The sequence below is a fragment of the Notolepis coatsorum genome (genome assembly GCF_963971535.1).
Source record: "Notolepis coatsorum genome assembly, chromosome: 3".
In the NCBI taxonomy this organism is placed as follows: Eukaryota; Metazoa; Chordata; class Actinopteri; order Aulopiformes; family Paralepididae; genus Notolepis; species Notolepis coatsorum.
Genome location: NC_140167.1, coordinates 12,375,453 through 12,395,484, shown reverse-complemented (window position 1 = coordinate 12,395,484; position 20,032 = coordinate 12,375,453). Strand labels below are relative to the sequence as shown.

Here is a 20,032-nt window from a genome sequence, read left to right as displayed (position 1 = left end):
CATTCCGAGTTCCGCCCGCATATAGTCAATAACGAACAGCAACATGTTATTTCACAAGTAGGCGAATGGCAATTAAAAATCGATCTACAGTATATTAACGAGAAAAAAAACGTATGAGTTGTACTGTATTGTACCCATTCTGCAATCTGTTAAAGTTTTCAATCAATCAATCAACCAACAATAGTTTTATTTTATTTGTGTGTCTCTTCGGAGATTAGAGTATATTATCACCAGTTCTGGTTTGATTGATTGATTGACAATTCTGGTTGCAGAATGGGTACAGCTCAATACACACAATTGTTAAGGGGATGCAGACCAGAGAAATACTTTCGTCTTGTTTACATTAGGGTCCCCCATTTTCAATTCATCATATGACATACATGCCATACAGATACAGTAGTGTTACTGTACATCTCGACATTTATGACATACCAGATCTACAAATATACAGTACTGTTTATGAGTACAAAAAAAGTCTTAAAGGAGAGTATATACATTTGATGGGGAAGAAACTGTAAATTGGAGGTGGTTGGGGTGGGGGCCCGGGGTTGGGTAGGCGGGGTGGGGAAAGTGTACATTGGAGGGGGTTGGGTTTGGACATTTACAGGGGCCAGTTTCGAATTGCAGTCTCCCGTAGGTGCTCTTTTGAGAGTGGCTTTGTAGGTGGGTAGTGATTGGGTTTTAGGAGTAAGGTCAAGCAGTAGTCTGACCAGTTAGTTTTGTGATGTTTGTAATCTTGTTTTTAGTGCCTTTGAGGTGCTTTGGTACCATGAGGTGCAAGCATAGTCGTAGTACCCTTGAATGAGTGCTCCTGTTAGTCTTCAAGGTATTCTTGTTTACCAGAGAGGAGATCCGGTACAGGAATCTAGTTCGTTGGTTGACTTAGTTTTATTACATTGGATCCCATTTTGTCACAGGAAAGATTTGCCTGTGTCTTTTTGCATATCCCGCTTAAGTTACACATGCTAACACAGTCCCCCACATATGCATTTTACCCGAGAGGTCAGAGTGCACCCCTGGAGCAGTTTGGGGTTTCGGTGCCTTGCTCAAGAGCACGTAGGCAGATTACTTTTACTCTTAAAATCACTAATTATCGCGGTCGGTGGCGTAGCGGAGATTGCGCTCGTCACCAATGCAAGAGGCTGCGGTCTCGACTCCCGGAGTCAGCATTGCCTGCGGCTTGGGCCGGTCGTCATACTAACTTGTTTGGCTGAGTTAGCGGGAGGGAAGTCGTGGGTGGTAATCTGGCATTGTGGACAGAGCTACAGGTCAGGTCTGGGCGCCTGCTCAGCGAAAGGCAGGAAGTGGTGAAGGCAGCGTGACCTCCCACGCGTTACACTTCACCAATGAGAGTCCTCGCTGCCAGGTGAAAAGAGAGCCGCTGGCTGTCTCTGCATGTGTCGGAGGCAGTTCTTGTACACAGTGGTGCGTTCCTGAAATCAACTGGGATTGCACTCGCTATTTGCATATCAATAGCACCGGTCGTCAGGTGTGTTAAATACGACCGGCGCTATTGATATGCAAATAGCGAGTACTTATCTGGGCTTGCACGTAGTGCACCCCCGTCCCATGAAGAACGCATGCCTGCTTGTACCGACCAGTAGGGGGAACATGCGCACAACAACCAGGTAGGGGAGGGGGGGGATTGGCACAACGACTAAATTGGGATGGGGAGAAAAGCATAGAAAATCAGGCAGAGAAAAAGAGGATAAAAAAAAAAAATCACTAATTATCCAATTAATCTTACCTTTATTAATCCTGAGGAAAATTGCTGAGCATGCATGCTTTTTCAGAAACACCCGGCTACACAATTATCCCCAGGCCATCAGGCTGCTAAACGAACAATAAACACTATGCAACAACCATCAAATGCACACAGCACACACACCCACACACTTAAACAAACAACACACTGCAGCACCCACTCTCCACACTTTAGATCACACAAACACACTTTATATTTATTGATAAAGGTTTGCACTACAACTCGTACACCTACTGTAAATTGTACCTAAATTGCACCTCATCCTATTTCTGCCTTGCACTATATAGTATTGTATATTAGTACACTACACAGTATTGTATATTATATGGTAACTCAGTTACGTCTACTCTGCATCGAACATTGTACATATGTCTATACTGAACACTGTGACCTCTTTTTTTTTTACTTCTAATTTACATGCTATACTATGTTATTTTATTTCATACTTATCTTGTCTTGCACAGTCTCTGGAGCGTAACAGTAAGAAGCATTTTGTATAAAAGTATTCTGTACTTCTGTATGACAACTATTAAAGAAACTTGAAACTTGAAACTATAGCTCCACATCCAGTCCTCTGCGGTTGTTGAGGGACTTCCTGGACTTCCCTGCTGGTCCAAGGGATTTGAAACGGCAACCTTCTGGTCACGATCCCTCTCCTCTTACCATTAAAACCATTACTACTGCCTTTGAATTAGCATAACGCTTTCCACCCTGACCCTGTACTACGTCCCAATCAAGTTTTTCTGTCCCCGATCCAGATCCAAGTCATTTAATATTGAGTATCTGTCGATAGAGTCCTGATCAGATTTGTAGCCCGTGTTATGGAAAATATTATACGTTTCATCCTATTACATCATCTGTACGGCTTACTGGGCCTATTAGTGTGTACAGTGTACTAACTAGACAGCATGTTCATAGCTCAGTTAAATACAAATTATCTGTACAGCCATGACTAGTTAATATAGTTTAACTAGTGTACAGCTACTAGTCTTTTTTTTTTTTTTTTTACTTTATTGCCAACAGCAATACAATGACAGTACAGACGGGAAAAAAAGGGGGGGGAAATAATCAAATAAAGTAAAGATTTACAAATAACTAACCTTGATTGGGTCCCTCCTCCAAAACATTCCTGCCTACTCAAATATACCTACACATTTCCCTCTCTGTATATACATACCCATAATACACACTTGTACATTTCCCTCCATCCTGTCTCAAAGCAGTGTGTCCAAAGCCTACCCAAGATAGCTAGTAATTGACCTCCATCTCTTCTCAAAGGGTGACAGTCTTAACAACGACCAAGGCCCAAGACAGCTTGACTCTGGGAATGAATGAATGATTGAAAACTTTATTTAACAGATTGTAGAATGGGTACAATACAGTACGGCTCAATACACACAATTGTTAAGGGGATGCAGACCTGAGAAAGACGTTTGTCTTGTTTCCATCAGGGTCGCCCATTTTCAATTAATATAGACATTTATGACATACACAACATACATGACATTTATGGCATAGGGACATATAGGTATTTAGTACTGATACATTTGTGACAAACGGTATTCAAATATACAGTACTGTTACCCCTAGATCCTGACAGAGTATATACATACGGCAGGGGAGGGAATATATACATGCAGTGGGGAGGAGACTGTATTAGGAGGTGGTGGGGGTTTTGGGCATTTACGGTGGCCAGTTTCGAATTGCAGCCTCCCGTAGGTGCTCTTTAAGAGCGGTTTTGAATGTGGGTAGGGATTCACATTCCTTTACAGCTTTGGGTAGGGCGTTCCACATTGATGTGGCATAATTGCGAAACGTATTTAGTCCCTTGTTTGAGCCGAATCTGGGTTTAACATGATTTGTTGAGCTTCCTCTGGTGTAGTGGTTGTGGTATTCACTGACCTTTGGGAAGTATTTTGACATGTACATGGGTACCTTAGTCGTATAGTGTATCTTGTAGACCAGGCCCATTGCAAGTTGCTGTACTCTGTCGTCTACTCTAAGCCATCCTAGGTTGTCAAAGTGGGCAGGGGTGAGGTGGGTTCTGGGGGTAAGGTCAAGTAGTAGTCTGACCAGTTTGTTTTGTGATGTTTGTAATTTTGTTTTAAGCGCCTTTGAGGTGCTTTGGTACCATGAGGTGCACGCATAGTCGTAGTACCCTTGAATGAGTGCTCCTGCCAGAGTCTTCAGGGTATTCTTGTTTACCAGAGAGGAGATCCGGTACAAGAATCTAGTTCGTTGGTTGACTTTTTTATTACATTGGATGCCATTTTGTCACAGGAAAGATTTGCCTCTAGGATGGAACACAGGTAGGTAATTTCCTCTTTCCTTGTGACAATATTATCACCCACTGCAACTGAGAAGCCGTCGGTCTTGCCGAGTTTGTTATTTGAACCGAAGAGAATGGACTCTGTTTTGCCCATGTGGTATGATAGTTTGTTATCAGCGAGCCATATGCATATTTTGCCTAGTTCCGAGCTGAGGGTTTTTTCAACCTGCAACTTGTTCTTGTCAGAGACCAGCAGGGCTGAGTCGTCCGCAAACAGGAACAAGTTGCAGTCACAGGCTGACGACATGTCATTTGCATATATTAGGAAGAGTAGCGGTCCTAGTATGCTTCCTTGTGGAACACCACAGCTCACTGTGAGGGGGGGGGATAGAGTACCATTTACCTCTACCATCTGTTCTCTCCCCTCCAGGTAGGATTGCATCCAGCTCACTGATAAGCTATCAAAACCAATTGCTTTTAGCTTGTCAATCAGAATGGAGTGATTGACAGTGTCGAAGGCCTTTTGTAGGTCCAGCATGACCATGCCGCAGTATTTGCCCGCGTCCACCTCTTGTTTGATGTGGTCGTTCAAATAGAGGAGGCATGCGTCAGTGGAGTGGGACGTTCTGAAGCCAGATTGGAATTCGTAGATTAGATTTTTTTCCGCCAGGTACTTTTCGACCTGTTCGAAGACTATTTTCTCCATGACTTTCGAGATGGAGGTAAGAATAGAAACAGGGCGGTAGTTGCCTGGGTCTAATTTGCTGCCCTTTTTGTGCAGAGGGGTCACTCTCTCAAGTCCTCTTTTGAAGTCCTTGGGAACGTGTCCCTGTTTTATAGAGAGGTTTATTATGCGAGTGATGACTGGGGTGATGGCGGCTGCTGCGTCTCTGAGGAATTTGGAGGGGATGTTGTCATGGCCAGTGGCCTCGTTAGGTTGGAGGGCGCTCAATTTTTTGAGTACCTCATCGGTCGTTACCATTTCAAGTTTGAAGTCGTCTTTGTGGACCCCTAGGTTTTTGTAGTATGCTACTATGTGTTCTACCCCATAATGCCCTGAGTGGGAGGGTAGTTTGTTTACCAGTGTTGTGGCTATGTTTGTGAAGAAGCCTAGTTGATTATCGAGTAATTTCCAAAGTTCGCGGGGTTTGTTTTTGTTTTCCTCAGTTTTGTCGTTGATGAAATTTCTTTTTGCGGTTTTGACCATGGTGTTTACGTCATTTCTTAGTCTGTTTCTTTGAATTTTTAGTTCAACCACGTGGGCTTGGAGTTCACTGTTTGGGCTTTTGGAAAGCTCTGTCCGACTTTTATTAAGTTCAGAGCATTTTTCGTCTCTGGTTTTCATAGCGGCCAGTATTTTAGTGTGCATCCATGGCTCAGTGCGATTTTTAACCCTGGTGGTTCTTAGGGGTGCCATGTTGTTGAGTATTGCTGTGAATTTTGTTTTGAATCCAAGCCATGTTTCTTCAACCTGTGTACCACTGAGTTCATCTGACCAGTCCAAGCTCCCCAGTTCTAGGTTAAAGGCCTCTCTAGAGTAAGTTTTGAGGTATCTAGATGTGACTGTTTTGTGCGGGCTGGAGTAGGTTGCTGTCTGTTGGAGTATTGACTTGCTTCTGTCCTGAGCTTCACTGGCCACTAGCTTACCAAATATCACATCTTCATCTTCATTGTTGTCAGCTGAAACTGCTTGCTTGAGGATCTCAATTTCCTCTCTCTCAAGGTTTAGCCCTCTCTCCCAGGGCTTGCTCCTTTGCCGCCGGACCCCTTTTGCCTGACCACCCGGTGCGGGTGAGGGTGTGGATGTACGGTTACGGGACACTTGGGTTGGTGGGTCCTGTGCTGAGGATTCTGACGCCGCTGATTCCCCAAGGTCATCACTCTCTGGATCTTGTTCAGCAGTGTCAGCACAGCTGTCCGTCACTGGCATTGAATCATCTAGCTGGATGAAGGACATATAGGATCAGAATTATCTTCATTGACCAAGTACTGTATACACACAATGATTGTGCAGGTGACACCATTTCTGTGAACTGTAGGACACAGTACAAAGAGGTGATAATTAAGCAATAAACCACGAGAGGCAGTGGGTTACAGGGTATTTTACAACGGCTAGGGGGCGTTTTACCACGACGCGAAGCGGCGTATATAGTTTGTAGATATATATAGAAAATATATAGATTGGTATAAAATTCCAAATAGAATTTGGGTTATAGATAAACGTGTTTATCCAGTTGATTTTAAACATGTAATTAAGAGTAGAGACATTTAAGAAGTCAAGGCCACCACCACAGACAATAGTATTCATTATTAAGATATAAACGGTCTGCCAACTTTAGTGTATGTACAGTAAGTACGTTATTATATAGTCAATTTCCAAATATACACATACCTCCAGGGTGCTGTAGGCCTGACGAGGCAATACATGAGGCTTGAGGAAGTCTAGGTACTTCAGTATCCATGTCTGTCGCTGGGTTGGGTCTTCTGTCCCACTTCCACTGGGTTTGGGATGCGATAGCTTCCAGTATTGGGTGCGCAGGGACGCTGCATGCGTTACCACCTCTTCGACTGTGAAGCGTAATAACAGTGTTACGTTAATTCATGTACACTGAAAGTGGGCTGACAGAAACAAGACTGTACTTGCATAATATGTGTGTGTGTGTGTGTGTGTGTGTGTGTGTGTGTGTGTGTGCTAGCTAGCTAGCCGCTAACGTTACTCACCAGGGAGCTGCAATTCCTCCGCTATTTCCTTCCATTCTTTGTCCTTCTGTCCGCGGTCATGGTAACAACAGCTGGAGGACACACCGTACAGACAAGGCTTCTGTTGCCACAACTCAACGAGCCTCTCCTCTTTGTTACGATCATCCCACACAAGTTGCGTCCTTTTGCGAGGTGGCATTATTGCATTTGTTGTACGGTCGCACATTATCGTGCAGGTACGGTCGCACTCATATATATGCACTGATCACACGTCATCATGCTGCATTTCTATTGGTTGGTAGTTGACGCTGGTCGTAGGATATCAAGCACACCTCCAATGTACAGGCCCCCCCCCCCCCACCTACCCAACCTCCCCCAATGTACAGTTTTTACGTCAAATGTATATACTCTTTTCTGGACTCTTTTTGTATCAAAAACAGTACTGTATTTGCAAATCTGGTATGTCATAAATGTATAGATGTAGCAGTACTGTATCTGTATGTCATATATGTCCTGATGAATTGAAAATGGGGGACCCTGATGTAAACAAGACGAAAGTCTTTCTCTGGTCTGCATCCCCTTAACAATTGTGTGTATTGAGCTGTACTGTATTGTACCCATTCTGCAATCTGTTAATAAAGTTTTCAATCAATCAATCAAACGATTGGTCATCTTTCGTCTGGGAAGCCCCAGCAGACTTGGCGAGAGGCTAAAGGGAGAGCCGCGCGGGACATCAAGGTCACCAAGGACCCGACGGTTAGCTTGGCTGGCCCCGCCATGCCAGCTAGACTACCCGGGCCGAGGCCAGGACAAAAGGCACCCCCCCTCCCCCACAGTGGAGTACAATCAGACATATCTGTAAACAACCAGCCCCCCCCCCCCCCCCCCCCACATCGCGGGCTTTCACACAAAGGAATACAGACTCCAGCAAAGGACAAAGCATCACCCCCTCCCCCCTCCCCACCCACGGCACAAACAGCAACAACGCCCCCCCTCCCCCCACCACAGGACAGGACAAAAATGAACAGAGTTACCTCAAGTGTGACGACGTCAATCTGATTACCAGCAAAAATGGACTTCACATATTTCATCTTTGTAATGGGAATTATTAAAGGACAAACGATGAGCCGTTTACATTAATCATTCTGAGTCACGTTTGATAATGATAAGGTTTATTTAACAAATAATAATAGAAAAGTGATTAACAAATAATAATAGGAAAGTAATTTACAGATAATAATAGAAAGGTGATTTAAATAATATAGAAACGTAATTTCCACGTGGCCACGTTGAAAGGGCAGTCACAAAGCCAGAGGCAGGTATGTCACCATTAGCGTTTGGCTGAGGACTGACCCAGAACGCTGTCCACATGCCTGTCAAATACACAGTTGCCAGACATAACAATATATCAGATATGATGACTTAAGGTAAGCAGAATGGTTTTCTCAGAAACTAGAAACAGACAACAACTCTGTTATGACTAAGATGTTAAAGAGACATGCACACATTAACCAGTGTAATGGGAATCCTCTAACCTTGGGTTATGGCTGGGCTTTATAACAGAATACTCTGTGTGTCCTTTAAAGAGACACACACACATTACGCAGATCCTAGTGTAACAGTCTGTAAAATGATAAAACCATAATGACATGATAATATTTCCACGACATCTTCATACAAATAGCCTGAGACCTAAACTGGCTGAAATCAAACAGTTGTTTTTAAACGGTAAGGCTAACATATTGTGTTTCACAGAAACAAAATTAGACTCATCTGTACAGGATCCAGAGATTGAAATTGAAAACTACTCAATAGTCAGGAGGGATAGGAACCAGTATGGAGGTGGCGTCTGTGTGTATATACACAAGGATACCAAATACATCAACCGTACTGACCTTAACCATGATGAAATTGAAACTGTTTGGATTGAAATCTTATTAGACAGGGCGAAACCAGTACTAGTAGGCACAATCTATAGACCACCAGAACAGAGTGGCTTTTATGACACACTTGATGGGTGTTTAGCTGGGGTGGAGGGGGTAGAAACTATTCTTATTGGGGACTGGAACACGGATATGCTGCTTAAATCAGCACCCGTCTTCAAGGCCTTCAGTAGATTTTCTGATCTGCACGGTTTCAGCCAGCTAATCACCCAACCCACAAGGGTATGCGATTCGACACAAACCACCATTGACCTCATTTTGACCTCTGACAAGTCAATGACCTCCAATAAAGGGGTGATAGCATGCAGGTTAAGTGATCATTACAAACTCAGCAAGACCGACGGCTTCTCAGTTACAGTGGGTGACAATATTGTCACAAGGAAAGATGAAATTACCTACCTGGGTTCCATCCTAGAGGCTAATCTTTCCTGTGACAAAATGGCATCCAATGTAATAAAAAAAAGTCAACCAACGAACCCGATTCTTGTACCGGATCTCCTCTCTGGTAAACAAGAATACCCTGAAGACTCTGGCAGGAGCACTCATTCAAGGGTACTACGACTATGCTTGCACCTCATGGTACCAAAGCACCTCAAAGGCACTAAAAACCAAATTACAAACATCTCAAAACAAACTAGTCAGACTACTGCTTGACCTGACTCCTAGAACCCACCTCACCCCTGCCCACTTTGACAACCTAGGATGGCTTAGAGTAGACGACAGAGTACAGCAACTTGCAATGGGCCTGGTCTACAAGATACACTACACGACCAAGGTACCCATGTACATGTCAAAATACTTCCCAAAGGTCAGTGAATACCATGATCACAACACCAGAGGGAGCTCCACAAATCATGTTAAACCCAGATTCGGCTCAAACAAGTGACTAAACACGTTTCGCAATTATGCCACATCAATGTGGAACGCCCTACCCAAAGCTGTAAAGGAATGTGAATCACTACCCACTTTCAAAAACACTCAAAGAACACCTACGGGAGACTGCATTTCGAAACTGGCCCCTACAAATGTCCTAACCCAGTTGTACAGTAAAAAAGAAAGCATGGCTTTGTCAGTATTCCAGTGTACAGTGTCCCCCCCACCCACCCAACCCCACCCCACCTACCCAACCTCCTCTAATGTACAGTTTCTACGTCAAATGTGTATACACTCTTTTTCTGGACACTTTTTGTATCACAAACAGTACTATATTTGCAAATCTGGTATGTCATAAATGTATAGATGTAGCAGTACTGTCTATCTGTATGTCGTGTGTGTCATATGTTATGATGAATTGAAAATGGGGGACCCTGATGTAAACAAGACGAAAGTCTTTCTCTGGTCTGCATCCCCTTAACAATTGTATGTATTGAGCTGTACTGTACTGTACCCATTCTGCAATCTGTTAATAAACTTTTCAATCAATCAATCAATAGATGTAGCAGTACTGTATCTGTATGTCATGTATGTCATATATGTCCTGATGAATTGAAAATGGGGGACCCTGATGTAAACAAGACGAAAGTCTTTCTCTGGTCTGCATCCCCTTAACAATTGTGTGTATTGAGCTGTACTGTATTGTACCCATTCTGCAATCTGTTAATAAAGTTTTCAATCAATCAATCAAACGATTGGTCATCTTTCGTCTGGGAAGCCCCAGCAGACTTGGCGAGAGGCTAAAGGGAGAGCCGCGCGGGACATCAAGGTCACCAAGGACCCGACGGTTAGCTTGGCTGGCCCCGCCATGCCAGCTAGACTACCCGGGCCGAGGCCAGGACAAAAGGCACCCCCCCTCCCCCACAGTGGAGTACAATCAGACATATCTGTAAACAACCAGCCCCCCCCCCCCCCCCACATTGCGGGCTTTCACACAAAGGAATACAGACTCCAGCAAAGGACAAAGCATCACCCCCTCCCCCCCTCCCCACCCACGGCACAAACAGCAACAACGCCCCCCCTCCCCCCACCACAGGACAGGACAAAAATGAACAGAGTTACCTCAAGTGTGACGACGTCAATCTGATTACCAGCAAAAATGGACTTCACATATTTCATCTTCATACAAATAGCCTGAGACCTAAACTGGCTGAAATCAAACAGTTGTTTTTAAACGGTAAGGCTAACATATTGTGTTTCACAGAAACAAAATTAGACTCATCTGTACAGGATCCAGAGATTGAAATTGAAAACTACTCAATAGTCAGGAGGGATAGGAACCAGTATGGAGGTGGCGTCTGTGTGTATATACACAAGGATACCAAATACATCAACCGTACTGACCTTAACCATGATGAAATTGAAACTGTTTGGATTGAAATCTTATTAGACAGGGCGAAACCAGTACTAGTAGGCACAATCTATAGACCACCAGAACAGAGTGGCTTTTATGACACACTTGATGGGTGTTTAGCTGGGGTGGAGGGGGTAGAAACAATTCTTATTGGGGACTGGAACACGGATATGCTGCTTAAATCAGCACCCGTCTTCAAGGCCTTCAGTAGATTTTCTGATCTGCACGGTTTCAGCCAGCTAATCACCCAACCCACAAGGGTATGCGATTCGACACAAACCACCATTGACCTCATTTTGACCTCTGACAAGTCAATGATCTCCAATAAAGGGGTGATAGCATGCGGGTTAAGTGATCATTATATGATTTTCTGTACCCGCAAAAAGCTAAAACAGAAGGCCGGCTGTCACAAAACAGTCACATCTAGAGACCGCAAAACTTACTCTAGAGAGGCCTTTAACCTAGAACTGGGGAGCTTGGACTGGTCAGATGAACTCAGTGGTACACAGGTTGAAGAAACATGGCTTGGATTCAAAACCAAATTCACAGCAATACTCAACAACATGGCACCGATAAGAACCACCAGGGTTAAAAATCGCGCTGAGGCATGGATGCACACTGAAATACTGGCCGCTATGAAAACCAGAGACAAAAAATGCTCTGAACTTCATAAAAGTCAGACAAAGCTTTCCAAAAGCTCAAACAGTGAACTCCAAGCCCACGTGGTTGAACTAAAAATCCAAAGAAACAGACTAAGAAATGACGTAAACACCATGATCAGAACCGCAAAAAGAAATTTCATCAACGACAAAACTGAGGAAAACAAAAACAAACCCTGCGAACTTTGGAAATTACTCAATAATCAACTAGGCTGCAGTAAAAAACTTAAAACCAGATTCTCAAACATAAACATAAAGACGGACAACACGCTCATCACAGACAAGCTGGATGTAGCCAATTACTTAAACATCTTCTTCACAAACATAGCCACAACACTGGTAAACAAACTACCCTCCCACTCAGGGCATTATGGGGTAGAACACATAGTAGCATACTACAAAAACCTAGGGGTCCACAATGACGACTTCAAACTTGAAATGGTAACAACCGATGAGGTACTCAAAAAATTGAGCGCCCTCCAACCTAACAAGGCCACTGGCCATGACAACATCCCCTCCAAATTCCTCAGAGACGCAGCAGCCGCCATCACCCCAGTCATCACACACATAATAAACCTCTCTATAAAACAGGGGCTCGTCCCCAAGGACTTCAAAATTGCGAGAGTGACCCCTCTACACAAAAAGGGCAGCAAATTAGACCCAGGCAACTACCGCCCTGTTTCTATTCTTACCTCCATCTCGAAAGTCATGGAGAAAATAGTCTACGAACAGGTCGAAAAGTACCTGGCGGAAAAAAAATCTAATCTACGAATTCCAATCTGGCTTCAGAACGTCCCACTCCACTGACACATGCCTCCTCTATTTGAACGACCACATCAAACAAGAGGTGGACGCGGGCAAATACTGCGGCATGGTCATGCTGGACCTACAAAAGGCCTTCGACACTGTCAATCACTCCATTCTAATGGACAAGATAAAAGCAATTGGTTTTGATAGCTTATCAGTGAGCTGGATGCAATCCTACCTGGAGGGGAGAGAACAGATGGTAGAGGTAAACGGTACTCTATCCCCCCCCCTCACAGTGAGCTGTGGTGTTCCACAAGGAAGCATACTAGGACCGCTACTCTTCCTAATTTATGCAAATGACATGTCGTCAGCCTGTGACTGCAACTTGTTCCTGTTTGCGGACGACTCAGCCCTGCTGGTCTCTGACAAGAACAAATTGCAGGTTGAAAAAACCCTCAGCACGGAACTAGGCAAAATCTGCATATGGCTCGCTGATAACAAACTATCATTACACATGGGCAAAACAGAGTCCATTCTCTTCGGTTCAAATAACAAACTCAGCAAGACCGACGGATTCTCAGTTACAGTGGGTGACAATATTGTCACAAGGAAAGACGAAATTACCTACCTGGGTTCCATCCTAGAGGCAAATCTTTCCTGTGACAAAATGGCATCCAATGTAATAAAAAAAGTCAACCAACGAACTAGATTCTTGTACCGGATCTCCTCTCTGGTAAACAAGAATACCCTGAAGACTCTGGCAGGAGCACTCATTCAAGGGTACTATGACTATGCGTGCACCTCATGGTACCAAAGCACCTCAAAGGCGCTTAAAACAAAATTACAAACATCACAAAACAAACTGGTCAGACTACTACTTGACCTGAACCCCAGAACCCACCTCACCCCTGCCCACTTTGCCAACCTAGGATGGCTTAGAGTAGACGACAGAGTACAGCAACTTGCAATGGGCCTGGTCTACAAGATACACTATACGACCGGGGTGCCCATGTACATGTCAAAATACTTCCCAAAGGTCAGTGAATACCACAACCACTACACCAGAGGAAGCTCAACAAATCATGTTAAACCCAGATTCGGCTCAAACAAGGGACTAAACACGTTTCGCAATTATGCCACAACAATGTGGAACGCCCTACCCAAAGCTGTAAAGGAATGTGAATCCCTGCCCACATTCAAAACCGCTCTTAAAGAGCACCTACGGGAGGCTGCAATTCGAAACTGGCCACCGTAAATGCCCAAAACCCCCACCACCTCCTAATAGACAGTCTCCTCCCCACCGCATGTATATATTCCCTCCCCGCTGTATGTATATTTCCCTCCCACCCCCTCCTAATGTACAGTCCCCTCCCCATCATATGTATATACTCTGTCAGGATCTAGGGGTAACAGTACTGTATATTTGAATACCGCTTGTCACAAATGTATCAGTACTAAATACCTATATGTCCCAATGCCATAAATGTCATGTATGTTGTGTATGTCATAAATGTCTATATGAATTGAAAATGGGGGACCCTGATGGAAACAAGACAAACGTCTTTCTCAGGTCTGCATCCCCTTAACAATTGTATGTATTGAGCCGTACTGTATTGTACCCATTCTGCAATCTGTTAAATAAAGTTTTCATTCATTCATTCATGGCCGAAAATCGCAGTCTTGTGTGAGCCACGACAAAACCCCTAAACCCATCTTTGTTTTACATTTTTCATCTTTGTTTTCATTTGTCATTCCCAGCTGGTAAGTCTGACCAGAGCTCTCTCTCACTTTCTGGTCAGACGCTCGTGTTACACTCGTCTCTGAATGTAAACCGAGGATACTTTTCTGTGGCCACAGAAATAAAACTATGTTCTTTTGATACAATTTGACTAATCTGAATTTCTACAGTTCACTGTCTTGGCTCCTTTAAAAGAAATTCCACAACACATGGCAAATGGACTGCATTTATATCCTGTATATAATACTGTATACACAGTATTTTTACTGCTGTGAAGCACTTTGAGCTGCAATTCTTGTATGAACGGTGCTATACAAATAGTTTATTATTATTATTACTACTGTAGCACTTCTGTCCAAAAGTGCTTTTCACCCATTGACTCACCCATTCACTCACACACCAACGGCAGAGGCGACCAAGCAAGGTGCCAACCTGCTCATCCTGGGAGCAGTTAGGGGTTAAGGATTTTGCTCAAGGACACTTCGACCCACTGCCAGGAGGAGCCAGAGTCGAACCGGGAACCTTCCGATTACCAGACGACCACTCTTAAGCCACATAGCAGCACAGAGCACACTTCAAGTATATTAAAGTTAGTCAAACAATTTCAATGTAGGTAAGATATGCTTGGTAAATTAATAGTTCAGCTTAAAGAAAAATAAATAGCTTACATCACAGCTTTAACAAAAAAAGGATATGAATTTGATCTGTCCAATCCGATCGGGACATCCCTAAATACATCCATGGTTATTTGCTGATTTCTGTGGATATGTTGGCATGTATATAGAAATTCCTGAGCTTGGACATTTTATTGCATTATGTTGTTTTTTTATCTGATTCTATCTCTATTTGCCAAACATTTTTCTGTAGCTCTGTTCATGACAACTGCCCCTGGGGGCTAATCGTGACCTCATCTCATCATGATATTCTGCTACTAAAACTGGAAAGGTATGTGCTGCCAAGCCCTGGCAGCACATCACCCCCACCCTCATCCACTGGCTTCCAGTCAAGTTCTGCATCACCTTCAAACTCCTGCTCCTCACCTACAAATCCCTCCATGCCCTCGCCCCCCGATACCTGTCTGATCTCCTCCACCAGTACACTCCTCTGATCTAGGTCTCCTCTCCATCCATCGCACCAGGTTAGACTTTTGGGGACAGAGCCTTCAGCGTGGCGTCCCCTACCCCCTGGAACTCTCTCCCCCCCGAAATCCGCAACGCCCCAACCCTGGACACCTTCAAATCCGCTCTAAAAACACACCTCTTCACTAAGGATTTTCCCCATCAGTTAGTTTAGATTAGGTCCATTATCCCTTACCTTCCCTCATCCCCCCTTCCCCCCCTATTTTCCTTGCCCTATTTTTGTCCTGATTGTGAAGCGACCTTGGGTTCTATGAAAGGCGCTATATAAATTTGATCTATTATTATTATTATTAGAGTAGGGCTCAAATGGTTAAAGAGTTACTTAGAACAAAGACAACAGTTTGTGCAGTTGGGGGAGTACAGGTCCACTCAGTCAAACATAATCTGTGGTGTGCCGCAAGGGTCAATTCTGGGCCCGAAACGATTCATACTGTATATAAATGATATAGGTAATGGGTCTAAAATATTGAAAAATGTAATTTTTGCTGACGATACAAATGTCTTCTGTGAGGGAGAGAACCTCCAAATGCTTTTAAAGAATGTCGCAGCTGAGCCGTATAAGCTGAAAGTTTGGTTTGATGTAAATAAATTATCATTAAATATAAAAAATATATATATATTCATGATAGCTAGCGAGCTAACAGGTCACAGCTGGGACGTTTCCTGACTGGGTCCTCCTGCAAATCCTTCCAGAGTGCGTTGTACTCACAATCAGAGTTCCGCCCGCATATAGTCAATAACGAACAGCAACATGTTATTTTTATTTCACAAGTAGGCGAATGGCAATTAAAAAATCTATCTACAGTATATTAACGAGAAAAAAAACATAAGAGTTGTAACAATAGTTTTTATTTGATTTGTGTGTGTCTTCAGAGATTAGAGTATATTATCACCAGTTCTGGTTTCAAGAGCACTTCAACAGTAGTAGTTGTTGTTGTTGTTGAGGGACTTCCTGGACTTCCCTGCTGGTCCAAGGGATTACATCACAGGATTACAAACGGCAACCTTCTGGTCACAATCCCTCTCCTCTTACCATTAATACCATTACTACTGCCTTTGAATTAGCATAACGCTTTCCACCGTGACCCTGTACTACGTCCCAATCAAGTTTTTCTGCCCCCGATCCAGATCCAAGTCATTTAATATTGAGTATCTGTCGATCAGATTTGTAACCCGTGTTATGGAAAATATTATACGTTTCATCCTATTACATCATCTGTACAGCTTACTGGGCCTATTAGTGTGTACAGTGTACCAACTAGACAGCATGTTCATAGCTCTGTTAAATACATATTCTCTGTACAGACATGACTAGTTAATATAGTTTAACTAGTGTACAGCTACTCAGACACTACTAGGGTGACAGTCTTAACAACGACCAAGGCCCAGGACAGCTTGACTCTGGGAGTAGGTTGCCGTCTGTTGGAGTATTGACTTGCTTCTGTCCTGAGCTTCATACAACATCCTCATGATGGACCGTCTCACTCGCATTCCCTCAGCAGGATCCGTTACGTGACGCATCTCACTGCCCACCAGCTTACCAAATATCACATCTTCATCGTCATTGTTGTCAAACTGTGAAACTGCTTGCTTGAGGATCTCAATTTTCTCTCTCTCAAGGTTTAGTCCTCTCTCCCTGGTCTCGCTCCTTTGCCGCCGGACCCCTTTTGCCTGACCACCCGCCGGTGAGGGTGTGGATGTACGGTTACGGGACACTTGGGTTGGTGGGTCCTGTGCTGAGGATTCTGACGCCGCTGAGTCATCACTCTCATCACTGGAGAGGTCATCACTCTCATCACTGGAGAGGTCATCACTCTCTGGATCTTGTTCAGCAGTGTCAGCACAGCTGTCAGTCACTGGCATTGAATCATCTAGCTGGACGAAGGACAAGGACATATAGGATCAGATTTATCTTTATTGACCAAGTACTGTATACACACACAACAATGATTGTGCAGGTGACACCATTTCTGTGAACTGTAGGACACAGTACAAAGAGGTGATAATTAAGCAATAGACCACGAGAGGCAGTGGGTTACAGGGTATTTTACAACGGCTAGGGGGGGGGGGGGGGTGTTTTACCACGACGTGAAGCGGAGTATATAGTTTGTAGATATATATAGAAAATATATAGTTTGGTATAAAATTCCAAATAGAATTTGGGTTACAGAGAAACGTGTTTATCCAGTTGATTTTAAACGTGTAATTAAGAGTAGAGACATTTAAGAAGTCAAGACCACCACCACAGACAATAGTATTCATTATTAAGAAATAAACGGTCTGCCAACTTTAGTGTATGTACAGTAAGTACGTTATTATATTGTCAATTTCCAAATATACACATACCTCCAGGGTGCTGTAGGCCTGACGAGGCAATACATGAGGCTCGAGGAAGTCTAGGTACTTCAGTATCCATGTCTGTCGCTGGGTTGGGTCTTCTGTTCCACTTCCACTGGGGTTGGGATGCGATAGCTTCCAGTATTGGGTGCGCAGGGACGCTGCATGCGTTACCACCTGTTCGACTGTGAAGCGTAATAACAGTGTTACGTTAATTCATGTACACTGAAAGTGGGCTGACAGAAACAAGACTGTACTTGCATAATCAGTGTGTGTGTGTGTGCTAGCTAGCTAGCCGCTAACGTTACTCACCCGGGAGCTGCAATTCCTCCGCTATTTCCTTCCATTCTTTGTCCTTCTGTCCGCGGTCATGGTAACAGCTGGAGGACACGTCGTACAGACGAGGCTTCTGTTGCCACAACTCAACGAGCCTCTCCTCTTTGTTACGATCCCACACAAGTTGCTTCCTTTTGCGAGGTGGCATTATTGCATTTGTACGGTCGCACATTATCGGGCATGTACGGTCGCACTGATAACACGTCATCATGCCACCGCAACACTTCCGGGATTCTGAAATCGGGGAGGAGATTGGGGGGGGGGGGGGGGGCAAATGAATGAATGTGGATGAGAGCCTTGACATAAGTGATTGCAGATACGGCTGTGGGGCGTGCTAGAGACATGATCGAATAGACTTGTATGCACCTGAATCTCCTGAACACGGCGCGAGACATTCCTAATCGATCAGAACTAAATTGGCAGGGAAAAAGACCGTTTTTAAGCATCGATTCCCCATGCACATGCGCAGATTGGCCACGGAGTGTGACACAACGCACATCCACCCTGGAATGTTCCATTAGAGGGGGTGTTGTGAGAATGATAAGATAGAATTAAATATGGGCGGCTACGTGGCGTAGTGGGCAAGGCGCTCGCCACGAATGACGGAGACGCTGGGCTTGCCTGTTCGAGCCCAGCGCTCCACATTGCTTTCAGTTTAGCTGGTTGTTCATACTAATACACATTGGCCGTATTAGGGGGTGGGAAACTGATGGGTGGGGATCGGGCGTTGTGGACAGCGACTCCTACAGGTCGGTTGGTGCGCCTGCGCAGTAGAATCAGGAAGTGTCGGGGGCAGCGTGAGCCTCCCACGCGTTACTCCTCGCCACTGAGAGATCGAGCTGCGCAGGTGAAAAGATGCGACTGCTGTTACCTCAAGTACCGGAGGGGACTTGTGCTATGTATGACTTAGTCCACATTGCAGCCGGCTTGTGGGAGGCAAGAAACAGCGTCCGTGACAGGGGAGGGTTGAATTGGATGATACGAAATTGGGATGGGAGAAAATATAGAAAATGGGAGAAAAAGTGGATAAAAAAAAATATATATATAGAATTAAATATACAGTAAAAGGAATACAGTACAAATATACAGAAGTCTACATTAAGTGTAATATTGCACAGTGTTGTGCATTTATAATCAGTAGCTTAGGCTACATAGTAGGCTAATGACAGCCTATTCTAGTCTAGCAGGTGCTGGTATAGACTAGTAATGTTGATTTTCAGTCATCTATGTATATCTAGGCAAAAAATTTCATATATGTCATGTATGTCATATATTATACGTCTATACCAGCACCTGCTAGACTAGAATAGGCTGTCATTAGCCTACTATGTAGCCTAAGCTACTGATTATAAATGCACAACACTGTGCAATATTACACTTACTGTAGACTTCTGTATATTTGTACTGTATTCCTTTTACTGTATATTTAATTCTATCTTATCATTCTCACAACACAACACCCCCTCTAATGGAACATTCCAGGGTGGATGTTCGTTGCGTCACACTCCGTGGCCAATCTGCGCATGTGCATGGGGAATCGATGCTTAAAAACGGTATTTTTCGCTGCCGATTTAGTTCTGATCGATTAGGAATGTCTCGTGCCGTGTTCAGGAGATTCAGGCGCATACAAGTCTATTCGATCATGTCTCTAGCACCCCCACAGCCGTATCTGCAATCACTTAATGTCAAGGCTCTCATCCACATTCATTCATTTGCCCCCCCCCCCCCCCCCCCCCGCAATCTCCTCCCCGATTTCAATGTAACGCGGAAGTGTAGTGGTCTATTGGTTGGTAGTTGACGCTGGTCGTAGGATATCAAGCACTGTCGGATATTTGTCGCAGGCATCTTTGATCGCAAGACTTGCACGTCGGTCATCTTTGAACCTCTCACTGTGCGACGTACGACCAGCGTCTTGGTGCCACGACTGGCCGAAAATCGCACAGTCTTGTGTGAGACACGACAAAACCCGTAAACCCATCTTTGTTTTACATTTTTCATCTTTGTTTTCATTTGTCATTCCCAGCTGGTATAATTGTTGTAAGTCTGACCAGAGCTCTCTCTCTCACTTTCTGGTCAGACGCTCGTGTTACACTCGTCTCTGAATGTAAACCG

The 20,032-nt window shown here is 44.2% G+C and overlaps 1 protein-coding gene and 1 long non-coding RNA gene across 2 annotated transcripts; both read right to left on the bottom strand.

Annotated features, from left to right (window-relative positions):
• Window positions 1–2,814: 2,814 nt before the first annotated feature.
• LOC311225289 lies at window positions 2,815–6,940 on the bottom strand. Its single transcript, XR_014619497.1, has 3 exons — window positions 6,756–6,940; window positions 6,427–6,602; window positions 2,815–5,976 (listed from the first exon to the last, which is right to left on the bottom strand). It is a non-coding gene; the product is annotated as an uncharacterized lncRNA (long non-coding RNA).
• A 9,149-nt stretch (window positions 6,941–16,089) lies between these two features.
• LOC311225439 (uncharacterized protein) lies at window positions 16,090–18,094 on the bottom strand. The gene is made up of 3 exons (XM_084310718.1): window positions 17,897–18,094; window positions 17,594–17,769; window positions 16,090–17,122 (listed from the first exon to the last, which is right to left on the bottom strand). The coding sequence occupies exons 1-3, from the start codon at window positions 18,090–18,092 to the stop codon at window positions 16,616–16,618; spliced, it is 879 nt and encodes a 292-aa protein (XP_084166844.1). The 5' UTR covers window positions 18,093–18,094; the 3' UTR covers window positions 16,090–16,615.
• Between the last annotated feature and the right edge of the window lie 1,938 nt (window positions 18,095–20,032).

What these genes read in the sequence shown, in the direction of transcription:
- LOC311225439 (XM_084310718.1), bottom strand. Translation starts at nt 18,092, where the DNA reads ATGTGCGACCGTACAAATGCAATAATGCCACCTCGCAAAAGGAAGCAA. An exon ending in GGAGGAATTGCAGCTCCCGG is followed by an intron (nt 17,770 to 17,896) that starts GTGAGTAACGTT and finishes TACGCTTCACAG; the next exon opens with TCGAACAGGTGGTAACGCAT. An exon ending in AGGCCTACAGCACCCTGGAG is followed by an intron (nt 17,123 to 17,593) that starts GTATGTGTATAT and finishes TCCTTCGTCCAG; the next exon opens with CTAGATGATTCAATGCCAGT.